This window comes from Carettochelys insculpta, chromosome 6, assembly GCF_033958435.1.
Source record: "Carettochelys insculpta isolate YL-2023 chromosome 6, ASM3395843v1, whole genome shotgun sequence".
NCBI lineage: Eukaryota > Metazoa > Chordata > Testudines > Carettochelyidae > Carettochelys > Carettochelys insculpta.
Window position 1 is genome coordinate 44410961 of NC_134142.1, and position 17300 is coordinate 44428260.

At 45.0% G+C, this 17300-nt stretch overlaps 2 protein-coding genes across 5 annotated transcripts in view; one reads left to right on the forward strand and one right to left on the reverse strand.

Annotated features, from left to right (window-relative positions):
- The window catches only part of COQ6 (coenzyme Q6, monooxygenase), a 17081-nt gene extending 13030 nt beyond the window's left edge, over nucleotides 1–4051 (reverse strand). For 2 of the 3 annotated variants that reach the window (XM_074996801.1, XM_074996800.1), the window contains exons 1-2: nucleotides 3856–4051; nucleotides 132–266 (exon numbers count right to left, since the gene is read on the reverse strand). In XM_074996801.1, the coding sequence (XP_074852902.1) occupies nucleotides 132–266; nucleotides 3856–4033 (313 nt within the window). In that variant the 5' untranslated portion in view covers nucleotides 4034–4051. The remainder of the gene's footprint in view (nucleotides 1–131; nucleotides 267–3855) is intronic. The other variant, XM_074996802.1, reaches the window with a different exon arrangement.
- FAM161B (FAM161 centrosomal protein B) lies at nucleotides 680–17265 on the forward strand. Of its 2 annotated transcripts, none has more exons than XM_074996795.1 (9): nucleotides 680–780; nucleotides 5860–6179; nucleotides 6609–7162; nucleotides 9315–9652; nucleotides 11099–11226; nucleotides 12169–12336; nucleotides 12783–12882; nucleotides 14962–15095; nucleotides 15986–17265. In XM_074996795.1, exons 2-9 carry the CDS (start codon nucleotides 5974–5976, stop codon nucleotides 16056–16058), a joined length of 1701 nt encoding a protein of 566 aa, XP_074852896.1. In that variant the 5' UTR covers nucleotides 680–780; nucleotides 5860–5973; the 3' UTR covers nucleotides 16059–17265. The 2 variants fall into 2 exon arrangements, with proteins under 2 accessions (XP_074852896.1, XP_074852895.1); XM_074996794.1 differs by lacking the exon at nucleotides 680–780 and adding an exon at nucleotides 4343–4423.
- The last annotated feature ends 35 nt before the right edge of the window (nucleotides 17266–17300 follow it).

Consider the following 17300-nt stretch of genomic DNA (forward strand, 5'->3'; position numbering starts at 1 on the left):
GAATCAGCCGAATTAGTTTAAGTATGAGGGACAGCCCCAATCAGAAGAATTCTCAGGGGCCTCAAAAATAAAACCAATTCCAGTTTCAGATTAAAATGTTAAATAGAAAGAACAAGAACAATGGTACTTACTGGTCAGCAAGTTGGCTGACCCTGGGGAGATAGAACTGACCCTGTTACTGTAACTCTCAGGCAAATGGTCAGACGCTTTCCTTGGGCCAGCTTCCAGTAACAGGATTTTCTTGTCACGGAGGTGGACATCATGTCCTGAAACAATCAAATATTTAAGATAATTTTAATTCAAATTAATTTCTCTGTTTATGTATCAAGAACTTCCCATCCATCTTGCTCTGAGAAATTCAAAGCACAATCCCTACAGGGAAAAGCACACACAATGCATGTGCTTCTAACTATGTAAGTGCAGATTTAATATTATAGAAGCACTGTTTGCAACTTCATAGTTAAGGTCAAGATCTGTTTTACAATTAAAGCAAGGATTCAAACAGTTTTGTATGAAAAAGTGCAGTGTAACCTCCAAGACTTACGGTACTTGTTAAATACAGAACACATTTTCTGAACATTTACAGGTAAATTTGTTAGTTTTTGATATAAAATTAAGAACCATATTCTTTAAGAAACTTAGCATTTGCACCAATCTTTCCTTTGTCCCAGATGATCTTTACAAAGGAACAACAAAGGCAATTCAAACTTTCCACACAGTTAAAATTGTCTGAATTCTTTTGCAGGGGCTATACTTGAAAAGAATAAATTTGCAACTAAGGTAAGTATTTAATTATTACGATATCTAATTGCTATGGTAATATAGGCTACAATAAGACTCAAGAAATTCATTAAGTGGGGTAACTGTGCTCTTTAAAATAACTCATCCAATCACTACTCTTCCTTGATAGCCAATTCCCATACAACTGTTCTAGTGACTGAAATGACTCAATAGCATGAAGGAAAGCGGACACTTATCAAGAATAGTTCTCATTGGTTGGTTACTTTGCCCAATTGTTACTAGTGTTTAAAGGTGCTCTGGTGCATATTAGCTTTGGGATGAACGCTTGAAAGGTTCCCTGCAACACTACTGCCTCAGCTCCACTGAGCACTGCGAAAAGGCAGAGATCTAAAGGGAACCTTTAAGGCACAGAGACAATTGGACATAGGCACTAGGCTCTGTCTGTCCCCCTTCATATTTCAAAAAGCCCTTTTAAGTACACTTCAAATTAAAGGCCAGCATCACTGGTACACTTCAGCTGCTTTGAACTGCTCTGGCTTTAGTACATCTGTGAATCTGTTCTTAAAAAAATTTAATGGTTTAATAATACATAGAATCATACCACTAGAATTGGAAGGGACCTTGATAGGTCATCCAGTCCAGTCCCCTGCCCTCATGGCAGAACCAAGTACCATCTAGACCAGCCTAGCTAGATGTCTTTTTAACCTGCTCTTAAATATCTCCAGTGACAGAGATTCCACAACCTCCCTAGGCAATTTATTCCAGTGTTTAACCACCATGACACTTAAGAAATTTTTCCTAATGTCCAACCTAAACCTCCCTTGTTGCAGCCTGTTGCTTCTTGTCCTATCCTCAGAGGGTAAGAAGAACAACTTTTCTCCCTCCTCCTTTAGGTACTTGTAAACCACTATCATGTCCTTTCTCAGTCTTTTATTTTCTAAGCTAAACAAGCCCAATTCATTCCGTCTTTCCTCATAGCTCCTGTTCTCTAGACCTTTAATCATTCTTGTTGCTCTTCTCTGGACCTTCCAGAGTTTCTCCACATTCCTCTTGAAATGTGATGCCCAAAACTGGGCACTATACATCATTTGAGGCCTAATCAACACAGAGTAGAGAGAAAGAATGACTTCTCGAGTCTTGCTCACAATATTCTTGTTAATGCCTCCCAGAAACATGTTTACTTTTTTTGAAACAGCACCACACTGTTGACTCATAATTAGCTTGTGATCCACTATAACCCGAGATCCCCTTCTGCAGTACTCCTCGCCAGACAGTCACTTCCCAGTTTGTATGCGTGAAAGTGATTAAGCTTTCCTAAGTGGAGTACTTTGCATTTGTCCTTATTAAACTTCATCCTATTTACCTCAGACCATTCCTCCAGTTTGTCCAGATCATTTTGAATTATGACCCTATCCTTCAAAGCAGTTGCAACGCCTCCCAGCTTGGTATCTGCAAATTTAATACACATACTCTCTATGCTCATATCAAAATTGTTGCTGAAGATATTGAACAGAACTGGTCCAAGAAAGACCTCTTTGGAACCCCACTTGTTATGCCCTTTCAGCATGATGGCAATATAAAATAAATAGAAATAGAATAACTAACATTCTCTTTAGGTTTCTTTTTTAGTCCTTGTGATTTAAAAAAAAAATTAAAGTAAATTCCCACACCAAAAAAAATGAACAAACACACACACACTACCAAAATGAAGTTAAGGTTACAAGTATGCACTTGTAAGTTAAGGGTAAAAATATATTATAGGGTTCCTGCAATTAACTCCAAATCAAGAACTACAAACTCATGAAGTTCAAAGTTACAATTGCATCTAAAAGACATCCATATGTTATGGAAGTTAAGACAGCTGAACAATTTTAACTATACCCTGTTACCCTGCAGTGATGTTGCAGGGAGAAAAAAATATATATGAAAATAATCTAATGCCTCTTTAAAAATCAATTTAATGTGGGACCTTATACACTAAAAATTCTTGATCATGAAACTACTCTATGATATCATTATAGGGAGGCTGATTACCTTGTAAATTGGTATGTTGGGCAAGTGGACATTTTGTAGGGAAAATATACAGTCAATTAATCAAGAGGTCCCAAGACACAACACCCGTAAAAACAAGGTTTTTCAATTATGGGGAATGAGCTATGTTTGAAACCATTACAATACATGTCTAAAACTTAAAATAAGTAATTAGACATAGGTTTTAGAGTTCTGTAACAGGCAATCCATTAACAAAAACTGACATTTTCACTGTGCATACACTTAATTTCAGACTGATACTTATTTATACAACCCAATTAATGTGTGTAGCAACACTGTTTCAGGAAATCATGTCTGTTGTATGGTTGAGAAGACATGGGACAAAATGGTTTAGGAACAGGTAAAATACTGATATTCTGAACTCCTACAGGCACCTTTATAGAAGCTGAGTTTGCCTGGGAAGTACCACCACAACTCTGCATTTTCTAAAGTATGTGTTCTGTTTCTTATTGAGGTCTTTAAAAAAAAAAGAAATGCAACTGCTGCTGCAGTTAAAGAGATTTTCCTTTCTTTGCCCCACAACCGACACACCACTTCCCAAAAGCCTCTTCCACAGGAAGCATAACAACTACCCTATTCAAACTAGTGACAACTCCATTTTAAACCTGGCCTGCACACAGTTCAGATCTTGTGTGCGACTTCTCCACTCCTCCCAATCAATAGGTCTGTACGTCCCTTTATGGTGCATACTTCTGTATTCCCCATATCGGTTACTTCCTTCCTCTCTCTACACGAGTAAGTTGACAGCCCTTTGAGGCTCTTTTCCCACGGACAGCCGTTTGCCCGTTTTGAGGGGTGGAGGAGAGCGTTGTACCGTTTCAAAGCTACCGGCAGAGAATGGACAAACCTCAATCGGGGCCCCGCAATCCACCACTGAGCCGCAAGGTTTGATGTTGCCTAGGTCTGGGTCATCCCTCTACCCCAAGTCCTCCACCCACCAGGCTCAGAGGCCTTTCTCGTCATATTCACAGGCCGGGCGTTGTCGCTCACGAAAACACTCTCACCCACCCACAGCCAGCTGTCCCCAAGCCCCCAGCTCAGGAGAACGCAACAAGGCCTTACCCAGCGCGGCGGCCATTGCGCTCCCGACCATCCCCCCGCCCGCCACCACCACATCGTACAGCGGCCCGGTGCTTGCGGCTCGCACCGGAACCCTCCACGCCAGGGCCGCGGCTCGCCCGGCCCGACAACAGAGCCATCCCCTAGCCGGGGATAAGAAACAAGCCGCCGACGCCGCCATAACTGCGGAAGTGACGGAGCCAGAACCATAACATCCTCCCTCATCGGAAATGAGGAAACAGGTGCTATGGTAACGGGGCTGCCAACAGACGACGCGCAGGCCGCACCACTTCTACCCGGAAGGTCCTCCGAACCGACCGGCGGTGGAAAAGGCGATCATTGGCTAGTGCAGCTGTGACGACAGAGAGGGCGGGCTGAGAGGCCAGGCCACAGCGCTAATTGGAGTAGCTGCCGGCATCCACTGACCAATGAGCTAGTAGAGCCAGTCTGAGGGCGGGGCTAGGCACAGCCTGTGCGTAACACAGGTAGAACGCTATTGAGGCAAGTGGGAGACCCAACCGGAGCCAAAATGGGGCCGTCAGCGGGTAGGGGAGGGGCTTGGACCCGGCAGGTGAGTGAAGCGGCGGAGGGAACTACCGGTCTTTTGTTTCCGCGCGCCGAGGAACGGTGTCCCGGCGCGTGCGGGTTTCACAGTAACGTCAGAGCCATAGCCCCGTTACCAAAGCAACGGGGCACCGCCCCTGCTCTGGCTAATGTAGAGCTCTTCGAGGCCACAGCACTTGCCTGAGGTCATCCAGGGAGACCATGGGGAGCAGGGATCTGAAGACGGGTTTCCTCAGTCTCAGTGCATGTATAATTGCTGACAGGTGGTCTCAAACCTGGAACCTCGGGAGCTTAGCGCAGGAGCCTATGCAGTTTGAGCTAAAAGCCAGGCAGCTCTCCTCTAAGACTGTTAAGAAGTCTCCTTCTCTCAGTATGTGGTTTAAGTGTCACGACATGAGACAATGAGCTACACCCTTTGTCCCTCTCTGCCCCCCGCCCCACACCCACCTTTCTCGTGGCTAGCCACATAGCTTGGACATCAGCAGTTTCCTGAAATGAATCACTGAGAGTCAGGAGAGAATAGTGGTGCTCAGATTTTGGAAGTCTACAGTGGGACCCCTTTGTCTGCCTGTTGGAGGGGCTGCAGCCTTTGCCCCCATAAGGTTATAACCAGCTTCCATCATAAACACTTCTTTTATGTCCCTAAACATATAGAATGGAAAAGGAATGGGACCTGGCAACTGCCAGGTTCACCCCAGAGGTCAAAGAGGGATGTTTGTATTATAGGTTATTCACGAATTACCCTGAGGTGAAATATGGACTCTTATTTCTTTGTCTCCCACTAGCTGGGAAATGCATCAGGGGTAGCCATGTTAGTCTGTATCTACAAAAACAAGGACGAGTCCTGGGGCACCTTAAAAACTAAAATTTGGGCATAAGAAATGCTTGATCACAGCTATCCAGATTTGCCAAATAGATAAAACTCAAAACAACCACCTGGCATTATTTGTGGGAAAAGCAGATTGTTATTAATGCATTTTGTTGTAGATAGTTTGGAGCTGATTCCTGTTGCCGTTGGCTCCAGTGAGAGTTAGAGGCTCAATACTGCTGACATCATCATCAATGGGAGATTTTTTGCTACTGATGTCAGCTGAAACAGGAAAGGGAAGATTCACCACTGTGCCCAAAAGGTGGGAAGGACAGCATAAAGGATCCAGTTGTATAGATTGTAGTGTGTAAAGTGAAACAGTCCTAACAACAAGAAGATGACATGACATGACAGAAGAGTAGAATATTCTGCTTTTTGTACAGGTTCGATCAGCTCTTTTATGTTATATTATCTGCCTTCCTGCATCTGGATATATATATTTTGTAGCTGGCTGAGAATAAGTTGGCATCAGACCAAACACAGGCTATGTCAGGGAGTTGCCTCTGTGAGCTCAAGACAATAGTGTAAGTCAGTTACTAATAGCTTTTCTGAACATCCAGCTCTGATCTCTCTAGGAGTTTCTACCTCAAGCCTCCTCAGATTCTGACCCAGAAACAGAGAGAGTTGATGGCGGTGCCTCTCAGCCCAGGACAAATGACCTGTTGGATTTTCTCCAGCCAGGCGAGGAGATGGCAACTGCCTCAGACTCAGCAGAGGCATATTATGATACACTGCAGGCACTCAAGATGAAAAACAAACAGTATCTTCTAGAACTGGGCTTACTGTACCAGGCAAAACTGGAGGGCAACCAGGAACCCATCAAGAAGGAACTAGAAGACTTCTTCCAGGACAATGGGCGATTGATTCTGCATGGCAAGGCATATGAGGCACCAAGGTAGGAAACATTGCAAACCTGTTATTTTCCTTCTGCTTATGATCCTCCTGGAAATACCTCCAGCTGAATACCAGTACTGGGGAGTAAGTGGGCCTAACCTTCCACTCCAAGGCATTTCTGTTTGCCTATAACATGATAATTTTGGAAGTCCACGTTGAATAACTTCCAGACTTTCAGGGAAAGTTCTAGGCATCAAGGGGTCAGAGTGCGCTTTGTGTGTGGCTTGGCCCACATAATAAGCAACAAATTATGCAGCTGTCTAGTATATTGCACTGACATAGCACTTTTGATCAGAGGTTCTCAGAAGACTGTACAGATATATGTATCAATTCTACCTAGCCATGTTCTCTATTGCATGTCCCTTTGAAATTTCTTGTCACTTTATTTGTTCCTGGCTCCTTAATAATTATGTCTTTGTCCTCCTCACAGATCTGGTATCATAAGCCAGTCTAGTTCTTTAACTGACCTAAACATAGACAGTCCCTGGGATCAGCAAAATCCTCTGTCACTTCCTCAGTCCCACCTGAGGCCAAAGAGTACTGCATCTGCCTGGGTTTCTTCTATCACCATCCCCAAGCCCTTCAAGATGACTCTGCGTGAGGCTCGTAAAAAGTCCCATTTGGTGAAATCACGTGCATCCCTTGAGCTGGAGAAACAAAGGGAGGAAAGACAAAGTCAAGAGGAGGCAGAGTGTCAAAAGCAGTTCCGGGCACAGCCAGTACCTGCACATGTCTACTTGCCACTCTACCAGGAAATAATGGAGCAGAATGAGATTCGCAGGGGGCTGGCAAAACAGAGGAGAAAAGAGTTGCTCCTTTCCACTCAGCAGCCTTTCAGCTTCCTGGAGAAGGAGGAGAAAAAAAAGGAGATCATGAAACAGAAGGTCCTGGCAGCGCTGGCTCCAGTTGAGAACTCCAAACCAAAAGGCAGCAAGACAGTCCCTAAATCCACATATAACCCAATTCTTGGGGATAAACTCAAAGGTAAAGTGCTTACTGGTCTTCTTGTAGAAGGGATTCCATGTCACTTCACCCATCATCTTTCTTGCTGTCAGGCTGCCATGCCAATGAATGCTGGGAAATAATATGTTCTGCTCCTTGTCCTGTTAGGCACTTCCTGATAAGGACCTCTCTTCGGGAGAAAAGTCAAGAACATTCAGAGCCATAAGAAAGCAGCAGTTGTCCCAGGTGTAGGGACTGAAAGAGGGCTTCTTGTTAGCGTGTGCATCCATCATGTACAAACATTTATTTTATCAGAGGGTGAGTAAAGGAAGCAGGGAGGCAGGGCTCTCTCATAACCTACTTCAAGGAGTGAACCTCCAAGTATATGCAATATGTGAATCAGGAATATGTTTTCTCCACAGTGTAAAATTGCCTATTTACATGAATAATATGAAGGGGGTAATGCAATGCTGTTGTAGCTGTGCTGGTCCAGGACATTAGAGAAACAAGATCAGTTAGGTAATGCCTTTTATCAGAGCAACTTCTGAGATAAGCGTTTGAGTTATACAGAGCTCCTGCTCCATTCTGGGAAAGATATTCAGTATTAAAGCTACTCCATAAGATTGAACTATGTACTTAAACTCTGTTTAACCTTGTATTTAGCTGTGTAACTCAAAAGTTTCTTACTCGCCAATAGAACTCGGTCTATTAAAAGATACCAGCAGATCTACCTGGCCTTGCTCAGATTCTGGTGGAGGCTGCAGGAGTCAGAGCAGGTGTTAGGTGTGGGCCTTCAGGGCAGGGGATGAAGGGTGGTGGGATGAGAGTGGAGGGGCTCAGTTGGAGAGTGGAGTTTGGTGGGGGGAGACTCAGCGTAGGTGTTTGGGGCTGGGCTCTGGCCTGGGAAAGGAGGAGTGAGTTCAGGGGCTTGGCAGGTTGGAAGGACTCCAGTCAGGGAGTGGAGATTGCAGGAGTGAGAGCAGGGGGTGGGGGCTTAGGGCAGAAGGCTTGGTGTCGGGGTGCAGATGTCACAGCAGAGGGTTTGGTGGGGAGGGGACTCAGCGGATGGTTTTGTGTGTGGTGGGGCTTGGAGTAGGTGTTTAGGTGTTGTGAGGGGCTCTGGATGGGAGTAGGGGAGTGAGTGCAGGGGCTGGAAGAGTTTTGAGGGCTTAGGACAGTGGGAGACAGGTGTTGGAGTGCAGGCAGAGTGTGAGTGGCTCAGGCCGGGATGGTGCACTCAGGGCTGGGAATGCGGGGGTGGATGAATAAGCAGAGTTTATAGGGATCAGGGGCTTTAAGAATCAGGGCAGGGGGCTGGAAGGTCTTGGGGCTGGGGGCAGGGGGGCAACCAGGGCCACTCATAGCAGTGAAGGTGGCACTGATCAGGAGGGGTAGGGGTGTTCTGGGCCTGCTTCCTGGCTCCAGCGTTTGTAGGGAGTGGGGGAGGTGGAATGCCACTTCTGACTTCAGCTTGTCCTCTGGGCTGGGCTTCATTGCCCCAGTCTGAGTTCAGTGGGTAGGGGCTGACGGGGCTGGGCTGCGCTGCGCTTTCTGGCCCCAGTCTGAGTTCTGAGGAGAGAGGCACCATGCTGAGGTTCCTGGTTCTGGTATCTCCAGGGCAGGGGTCAGGCTCAGAGGGGCCATGACAGGAAGGTTGGGGCTGGCAGGGCTCCCCCATCCGGCACTACAGCCAAATGGGGGGAGGTTTTGGGGCAAAGGGCACTTATTCTATCCTATCCAGTGGCCAGCAGGGTGGAGAGCCCTGTCTCCAGCTGGTCATTGTTTTCCTTCTGCAGCTGATCCCAGCGGTCACTGTGCAGTATATCTGTTCCCTGTGCTCCCTGTCCTCAGTGTGGAGTCTGAAGTATGTCTTCCCCTCCTCTCTGTGCCCCTCCCTTTCCATGTTTTGGAAAACTATTGGATTCCAGGCACTTCCATTTTCCTGGTACAACTAAACCTGACCTTGCTTTAACTTAGGGTAAGAAAAAGCTACATAGTGAATTTGGTGGTGCTAGCTCTTTCAGTTTAGGATGTATTTTTGAACAAACAATCACAGACAGGTGCACTCTAAAATACATAGAGAGGTTTATTTATGGGAGCATAGGAGGGCCTTGCTCCTAACCTCTCCCTTTTCTGTGTTGGCAATTCAGTACCTCCTTCCAGTCTTTCTCATTGATTTGGTTTTGATTGTCAGAAGCTGAACTCTACAGGAAAATACGCATTCAGATGAGAGCCAAGGATCTGTTGGAAAACTCCTCCGCTCCTATCAATACTAGCGCCAGACAAAGAGATACACAGTCCAGAACTGCCACCAAAACCAAGCAAGAAAAACTTGGCTTCCTGCAAGACGACTTCAGCTTTAAACCAAGAATTAACCCAACAGTGCCTGATTTTAAAAGACTTTACTGGGCATTTCAGAGAGAAGCAATAAAGATACGGGAAGTCAAAGAGCCAACTCGTAATCAACCATTTAATCTGAGAACCTCCAATCTCCACTGCAGGCAGAAACAGGCCAAGGAGCAGACAATGAAGGTAAGGGATGAGGTGTTTTTGCAGCATTATAGCCTTGGAGTGGTATGAAGGGTATGTCTACACTAGCCTGAAAACTTCGAAATGGCCATGCAAATGGCCATTTCGAAGTTTACTAATGAAGCGCTGAAATACATATTCAGCGCTTCATTAGCATGCGGGCAGCCGCGGCACTTCGAAATTGACGCTCCTTGCCACCGCACGGCTCGTCCAGAGGGGGCTCCTTTTCGAAAGGAACCGCCTACTTCGAAGTCCCCTTATTCCTATCTGCTCATAGGAATAAGGGGATTTCGAAGTAGGCGGGGTCCTTTCGAAAAGGAGCCCCGTCTGGACGACCCGCGCGGCGGCAAGCCACGTCAATTTCGAAGTGCCGCAGCCTCCCGCATGCTAATGAAGCGCTGAATATGTATTTCAGCGCTTCATTAGTAAACTTCGAAATGGCCATTTGCATGGCCATTTCGAAGTTTTTAGGCTAGTGTAGACACGGCCCAAGTGTCAGATTGCTGGGATCTTTCTTTTGATTTATATTTCTCTCTCTCTCTTTTTTTTTTTTTTACTGAAGCTGACCTATCTTGTAGGGAGATCTGTTTGCTCTCATCTAAGATAACCCCTCCCTACATCCATGGCCAGCCAGAGGCAGGGGAATGAGGCAAAGGCAGCCAAGGCTCAGCTACTTCCACCTACTCCTTGGCAGGTCCCCCACTGAAATCACTCTGACTTTTGCCTGCTGGAGAAGAACACAGGGGAACAAACTCTGTTCAAGACCTTCCACAAAATAAGACAGAGTACAGTGAGCTGTTCCTGCCAAACAGAGGGATAAAGCTGGATGCACAGTGTAATCTGAGCACCAAAACACTGATTCAGTGGGCTGCCTCCAAGAGTGTCTGGGGCATTGTAGCCCAACAGTGCATTCCAGAATGAGAAAAATAGCCTCTCTGTTGTGTGCTTCTTTATACACTGCTAGGAAGTCTGAAAATGATTTTTTTAAATATATAATTTGTGTTGTGGGATTTTAGTTGTTGACATTTCAACAACTTTATTTCCTTATCTATATTGCACAGTCTGTGCTATTTTTAGACACACACTTCTTTGAAAACATTGTGGATTTTTAGATATTTTAAAAACACTGTATAAGTAATCAAGAATGGAAAATTTATCTGGAATATCTGCACAAACTTCTGGACAATGAGACACAATAGGCTTTGGAATAGTCTTCCACAGGAAGTGGTGAAAGATGGTTCTTTAAAATTAGACTGAACAAAACCCTAGAAAACAGCTGGCTAAAGATGAAGAAGATTATCTTTTCCATCTCTCTTCAATACCATATGTAAGGATGTCAGTCAGAGTTCATGCTGCAGACACATGAGAGTCTTTTCAGAAGCTACCTAAAAAAACGGTAGATATTCTGCACATTTCACAATTATACTAATCTATATTTTATTTTGTCAGGATTTTCAGCAGCCCTCCCAGGCTCCAGTGGAAAGAAGCTGTTCTCCGATTGGTCTCTCCTCTCTCTCTTCTAATACCCTACCAGTGCACATTACAGATGCAACAAGAAAGAGGGAATCTGCTATTAAGTGAGTAGGAAAAAAGTAGCTAGCTACAGGACCATGAACCCCTAATAATAATGGCTACATCTACACTACAGTGATCCTTCAAAAGTAGTTCTTCTGGTAGGTCTCTTCCAAAAAAAACTTCTTTCAAAAGAGCATTTCCACACACAAAAAAGGCAGATAGAAAATATCGATCTGCTGTTTTAATAGAAAGTGTCCCCACAGCCCCCGCTCTTTCGAAAGAAGAGGCCAAGGATTGAAAAATCTGCTGCCATGAGGACTGCTCCTTTGAAAAATGGGCCTGCAGAAAGTCTACACATGCTTTTTTTTTCCAAAAGAATCTTACGAAAAAAGGCACTCTTCCCGCTACAGGACGCCGGAAAAAGGGCTGTGTTCTTTGGATTTCAGATCGAAAGAGGGCATTTTGTGTGTTGACACTCTGCAGGTTTTTTTGCAAAAGGCCTGGCTTTTCCAAAAAAAACTTGCTAGTTTAGACGCAGCCAGTATGGAGAAGATGACGTTTCAGATTGTTTAGCTCTTCTCCATCACACCTGCCCCTCACAGCAATGCTTACATTGGTTTTGCTGGGGGCAGTTTCTCTACCACTGAATGACAAGAGATGCTGATAGTTGTAAGATACCTTTTTTTTCCCCTCTGCATGTCTGTGTCAATCTCACTTTCATTTCTTATATTGCCCCATCACTTTAGTATCTAAGTGCCTGTTGTCTTACCTCTCTCATCTTCCTCCCCCATGTATTTCCTCCTTGCTAATCACCTCCCATGGCTTGTTCCCATTTCTTGCTACACTTCCCCTAACCCCCCAAATGTTTTGGCATTACATGGCAGTAACATATTAATAATCCTTTTAGCCAGCTTGTCACATTTCAGCATTAGCAGACAGATTCCCAGCCAACAGTCCTGCAGTCTAAAATGAACTAGCCTCACTATCCACTCTTCTTTGTGTAGATTATTCCAGGAAGACAAAAAGAGCAGGGAGAAAGAAGGAATTCACTGGATGGAGGTACAGAGAAAGAAATGTCAGGCTATGCATAAATCCATGAGCAGTCGAGCAAAAGCCATGGATCCCCATAAAAGTCTGGAAGAGACACACAAGGAGAAGTTGAAACAGAACTGGTCAGTATCCCATGTCACATAGGTAACTCTTTGCAGCAGTAGTTTGTTTTTAAGAACAAAAGATAATTCCTTTGGAAGGGTAAATGTGGGCTCCTGTAACCCAACATTGAGCTCTTTCACCTTTTTTATTTGTTTCCCCATTTCAGTACGCTCTTTGCAGATAGAAAATGCCACAAGGATCACATTTCCTGGGGGTGCCTCCACCACTGCAGCCTCCATATTTGTGTTTCATTGCTCATCTTCAAGTGGAACATTACCCACTACTGTGCACACCGCAGCAGCACAAGTGTATTTTGCTTGCGCACAGTATATGAAGTAGACACAAATCAATTAAGAGCTTTGTCATGGGGTATTTGAGACGAGGATTTAGATCATTCCAACTGACCAGAAACCAAGTCAGACAGTCAGAGGGCTCCACAATTAGTAAAGGAACTTTTCCATTTCAGGCAGAATGATCGAAAAAGAACAAAGGAGTACAAAAAAGAACTGGAAGAAATGGCGATACGAGTAAAGAACAGACCATACCTCTTTGAACAGGTCTCAAAGGTAACCATTCAAAGCTCTAATACCAGTATGGAGCACAGGATATGCTGACAGCCCATTGCAGAGGTGGGTGAGGAAGCTGGGTGTAATTTAGCCAGGAATAAGAAGGTACAAATGCTATGTAGTCACTGGACAAAATAAAGAAAGGGACAGACCTTGAACAGCTTCCCATTTAATGTTTGGGAAACTCCCCACCCCCACCACCATTTAGGGAAAGAAACACTCCACTGCTCAGCTTTCCTGAAGCTTTACAGCTACTTCCTATTTTATAATATAGAAACTCCCCAAGCCTTAATGAGGATTAGGGCTGCATTCTGCTAGGCACTATATGAACTCACTATCCCTATTCTGAATAACATATAGTTTATAAAAGACTATAAAATATAAAAATCTGCAAGTTACTATTCTGAAGACCATATTCAATTTGGTGTTTGTCCTGTACTTTTGTTTGGCAAGTGGCAGACAAGTCCTGGAAAGAAACAATGTAGTCCCTCCAACCAACTGTAAGCATCTTGGGTAGGGTCTATTTATTCAGTACACTTCTTCACTGGGAAGTAATAAACAGCTTTAAAAAACACAGTGTAACTGCAAACCTGTACCACATAAATCAACTTCCTCCTGGGATTCCTCTTTAAAATTCTACACATCAGCTGTATACTGTGGAATAGTCTGATTACATGTTGGGTCAGTTTAGTGTACAGATGACTTAGGTCTCTTTAAAGAGCCATCTTCCTGGTCTATCAACACCTTTCAGGTGAACAATTAATCTACATGGGAAAGGGAAGATGGAGGCATCTCTGTGCAATAACCCCCTTGAAGCCAGTCTCCTCTGTTAGGTTGGAAAGAATCAGCCAAGGTTCATACGGCATTCACTTATGTAAAGAGGAGGCTGTCTGATAGTTTGGTTTAGCCTAATTTGTAGATGGATGACATCTGAGAATGGGCAAGTTTGCAAAGTTTAGTTGTAGTCAATGAATGGTGTTGAACTAATGATAGGGAGGCTTCTGTCTGCTTGCAAGTGGGGTAGGTGGGACTCTAAAATGGATCTAATTCTTACACCAGTCCCCCACTCCTCCCCATCTTCTACATTACACTGGGAACCAGCACAGAGAAAGAAGGCCGTAGCTGAATCAGGACTGGGACACAGCTGTTGGCTTGCTAGGACTGGGGCGCTGTTCACAGGGAGCACGAAATGGGCAAGGAACAGGAGTGTGGACAAAGATAGGACACAGTTGGGAAGGATCTGTGGGACACACTCTCCTAGTACATAACTGAATAGTAACAGAGAGGTAGCCGTGTTAGCCTGTGTCTTAACAAAATGAACAAGCAGTCACGTAGCACTTTAAAGACTAACAAAATAATTCGTTAACTTGCGTGGGACAGACCCACTTCTTCAGCTCTGGAGAAAGTGCTGTACTGGAAAAAGCTCTGAAGAAGTGGGTCTGCTCCATGAAAGCTCATCACCTAATAAAGTATTACATTAGTCTAATGTGCTACATGAGTGCTTTTTTTCTGTCTTAGTACATAACTGACAGCGACTCTGAATAGAACTTCTCTATTATCACAGTCTGGCCGTGTCTACACTAGCCCCAAACTTCGAAATGGCCACGCAAATGGCCATTTCAAAGCTGACTAATGAAGGGCTAAAATGCATATTCAGCACTTCATTAGCATGCGGGCGGCCGCGGCACTTCGAAATTGATGCACCTCGCGGCTCGTTCCGATGGGGCTCCTTTTCGAAAGGACCCCGCCGACTTCGAAGTCCCCTTATTCCCATGGGAATAAGGGGACTTCGAAGTCGGCGGGGTCCTTTCGAAAAGGAGCCCCGTCAGGGCGAGGCGCGTCAATTTCGAAGTGCTGCGGCCTCCCGCATGCTAATGAAGCACTGAATGTGCACTTCAGCCCTTCATTAGTAAACTTCGAAATGGCCATTTGCGTGGCCATTTCGAAGTTTGGGGCTAGTGTAGACGTAGCCTCCGTCTGTAGCTGCAAGGAACTAAAGTCCTGTAGATAAAATTATTTAGTTTATTAGGGGAAAGAACCCAGTTCTGGCTGGTTCACATTTCTGTCGCAATTCCACAGCGTGGTGCCCGGCGAGAGGCAGAACAACACTACCAGGACACCCTTCATCAGGTGGGGCTGAGCGAGGAATTTGTAAAGAACAAAGGGAGAGATGCTGCTGACCTACCAAGGGAGGAAGATGCTGAAACTCACAGGTAATCAAAGCAGTAAGGATATAGAACCAACTCCCACATCTTCGGTAAGACAACTATTCTCCCTCCTTGTTCCCAAAGAATTCTAATCTGTGCTGTAACAGGTGGAAACAAGTGTAACTCAGTTATCCCTTTATCAAGTACAGTAAACTTTCATATCTGGCAACCTTGGGTCTGGGAGGTTGCCAGATATTCAAATTTGCTGCTTAAAAGGAAGCTGCTAGGGATCCCTGGAGGAGGGCAGCAAACCCTGACAACCCTGTGGCTGGGAGCTGGCTGGGGCATGGAGCCCTGTGGAGCTGGCCAGGGCGCTGGGCTCTGGGAATTCCACCAGGGCATGGAGCTCTGCCAGCAGCCCCAAGTCTTGTGCGCTGGCCGGGTCTAGGGGCTCTGCTGGTGGGGCTGGGCATGGGGCTGGGAGCTGACCAGCGTGAGGGAACACCAGCAGCCACAGAGCTAGGAGCCAGTGGGCCTAGAGCATAGGGGAACACCAGCAGTCAAGACTCTGAGCCAGCTGGGGTGGAGGAATATTGAGGTGCAGGGCTGGGAGCCAGCCCAAGTAGGGGAAAGTCAGCAGCCCCAGGGCACAAGGGAACTTTGCCAGGGAGGGAGCTCCTTTGGCAGCTCTAGCACTGGGAAGTGGAGCTCTGCCAGAGCCAGGCGAACCCTGGCAGCCCCAGCTAGGAGAACCCAGGGTTGAGCTGGCAGGAGTTGATGCCAGTTAAATGAGAGTTCCAGTAGAAGGAATGCTGAAGAACAGGGAGTTTACTATAATAATGGTCCCTACTGCTCTTTTGGCTTATAACATTTATGGCTGACATCTCCTCTTCTCATAGACCAAAGTAGCTTAAATCATTTCCAATACTCAACAAACATCCTGACTCTTTTTACAGAGCTCAGCAGGAAACAGACAGTGGCAGTGCACAGGAAGAATCACCATTATCTTTGGAAGAGCAGATAAAGTGAACATTGCCCAAGACTCAGTGGACCTACTTTAGTTCCAGATGCTTGAGTGCAGTTCCAAACTTTTTAATCTCTGTGACCCCATTTTCTGACTTTTTGTTTCCTGTGACCACAGAGGAAGCTGTTTTGTAGAGCAGTATGGTGAACCACATAACATGACCTCTCACTCACTGTAGATGGAAGGTCACACCCTGTGGAGCAAAATGGCATCCTCACCATACTTGGAAGAACCTTAAACACAACCACTGGTGGGGTGACCACACTCCCATCTGCTGATGGCACAATCGCACTTGGGGTCACAATACATAGTTTGGGATCACAATTCTAGAGTTTCAATAGAAACTCAGTTATGAACACTTTGGGAATGGAGGTTGTCCATAAGTGAACAAAACATTATGGTAATTCTTTCAAGAGTTTATAACTGAACATGACTTAATCCAGATTTCAAAATTCATTATGCAGAAGAAAAATGCTGTTTTCCTTTTTTAGAAGTTTGTGTTTAACACAGTACTGTGTGTGCTTCCTCCTCCTTCCCCCCTACCCAATCTCTGCTGCTGCTGTTTTAGTACTTCTGGCTTCAAATAAGCTTTTTGGCTGATCGGTTCATAACTTTGGAGTCCTTAACTTAGAGATTCTACAAATTTTTACAAGCATATTCTTCATTCCATTTGGCAAGTCAATGAAAGTATTGAATTTTTATCAGACCTAGAATGGACTGCCTCCTGTACTCCCCTCAGCTATGATATGGTCCTCTCCTATTTGCATATTGAGCCACTGAATATTACTCTGAGTAGAGTCTTTCAAATAGTTTTGTACCCACCTTATACTAATTTCATCTAGCCCATATTTCCCTAGAGGATTTTGTTTTGCTTTGTTTTTTTAGTGGGGGGTGGGGGTTGGGATCAGTTCTACACCTACTGGTATCAGTGGCTGTTAGGGGTGCGCAAGCCTGCTTCCATTATCACTTGGAGTTTTTTCTGTATGGACTTCAGTGGGATGAGGAGCAGGCACTATATGTGAGTATGTCCACTCTGTTGCCTAGCTGCTTCTTAAGCAATATATGGGTATTTCTACAGCTGACAACTAGTAGAGATCTTCCTTAGATAACAGGGGGGAAGTTTGTGTTTCTAGAGATGAGTCTCTTTGACAATTAGAAAATTTTTTGAAAATGTGCATTTGGTCAAAGATGAGATTAAAAAGTTTTAAGGTGTCTCCTTTTTCATATTTTTGCAAGATGGCTATTTC

What these genes read in the sequence shown, in the direction of transcription:
- FAM161B (XM_074996794.1), top strand. Translation starts at nt 4,382, where the DNA reads ATGGGGCCGTCAGCGGGTAGGGGAGGGGCTTGGACCCGGCAG. An exon ending in TCTTGGGGATAAACTCAAAG is followed by an intron (nt 7,163 to 9,314) that starts GTAAAGTGCTTA and finishes TTTGATTGTCAG; the next exon opens with AAGCTGAACTCTACAGGAAA. An exon ending in CCAAGGAGCAGACAATGAAG is followed by an intron (nt 9,653 to 11,098) that starts GTAAGGGATGAG and finishes TTATTTTGTCAG; the next exon opens with GATTTTCAGCAGCCCTCCCA.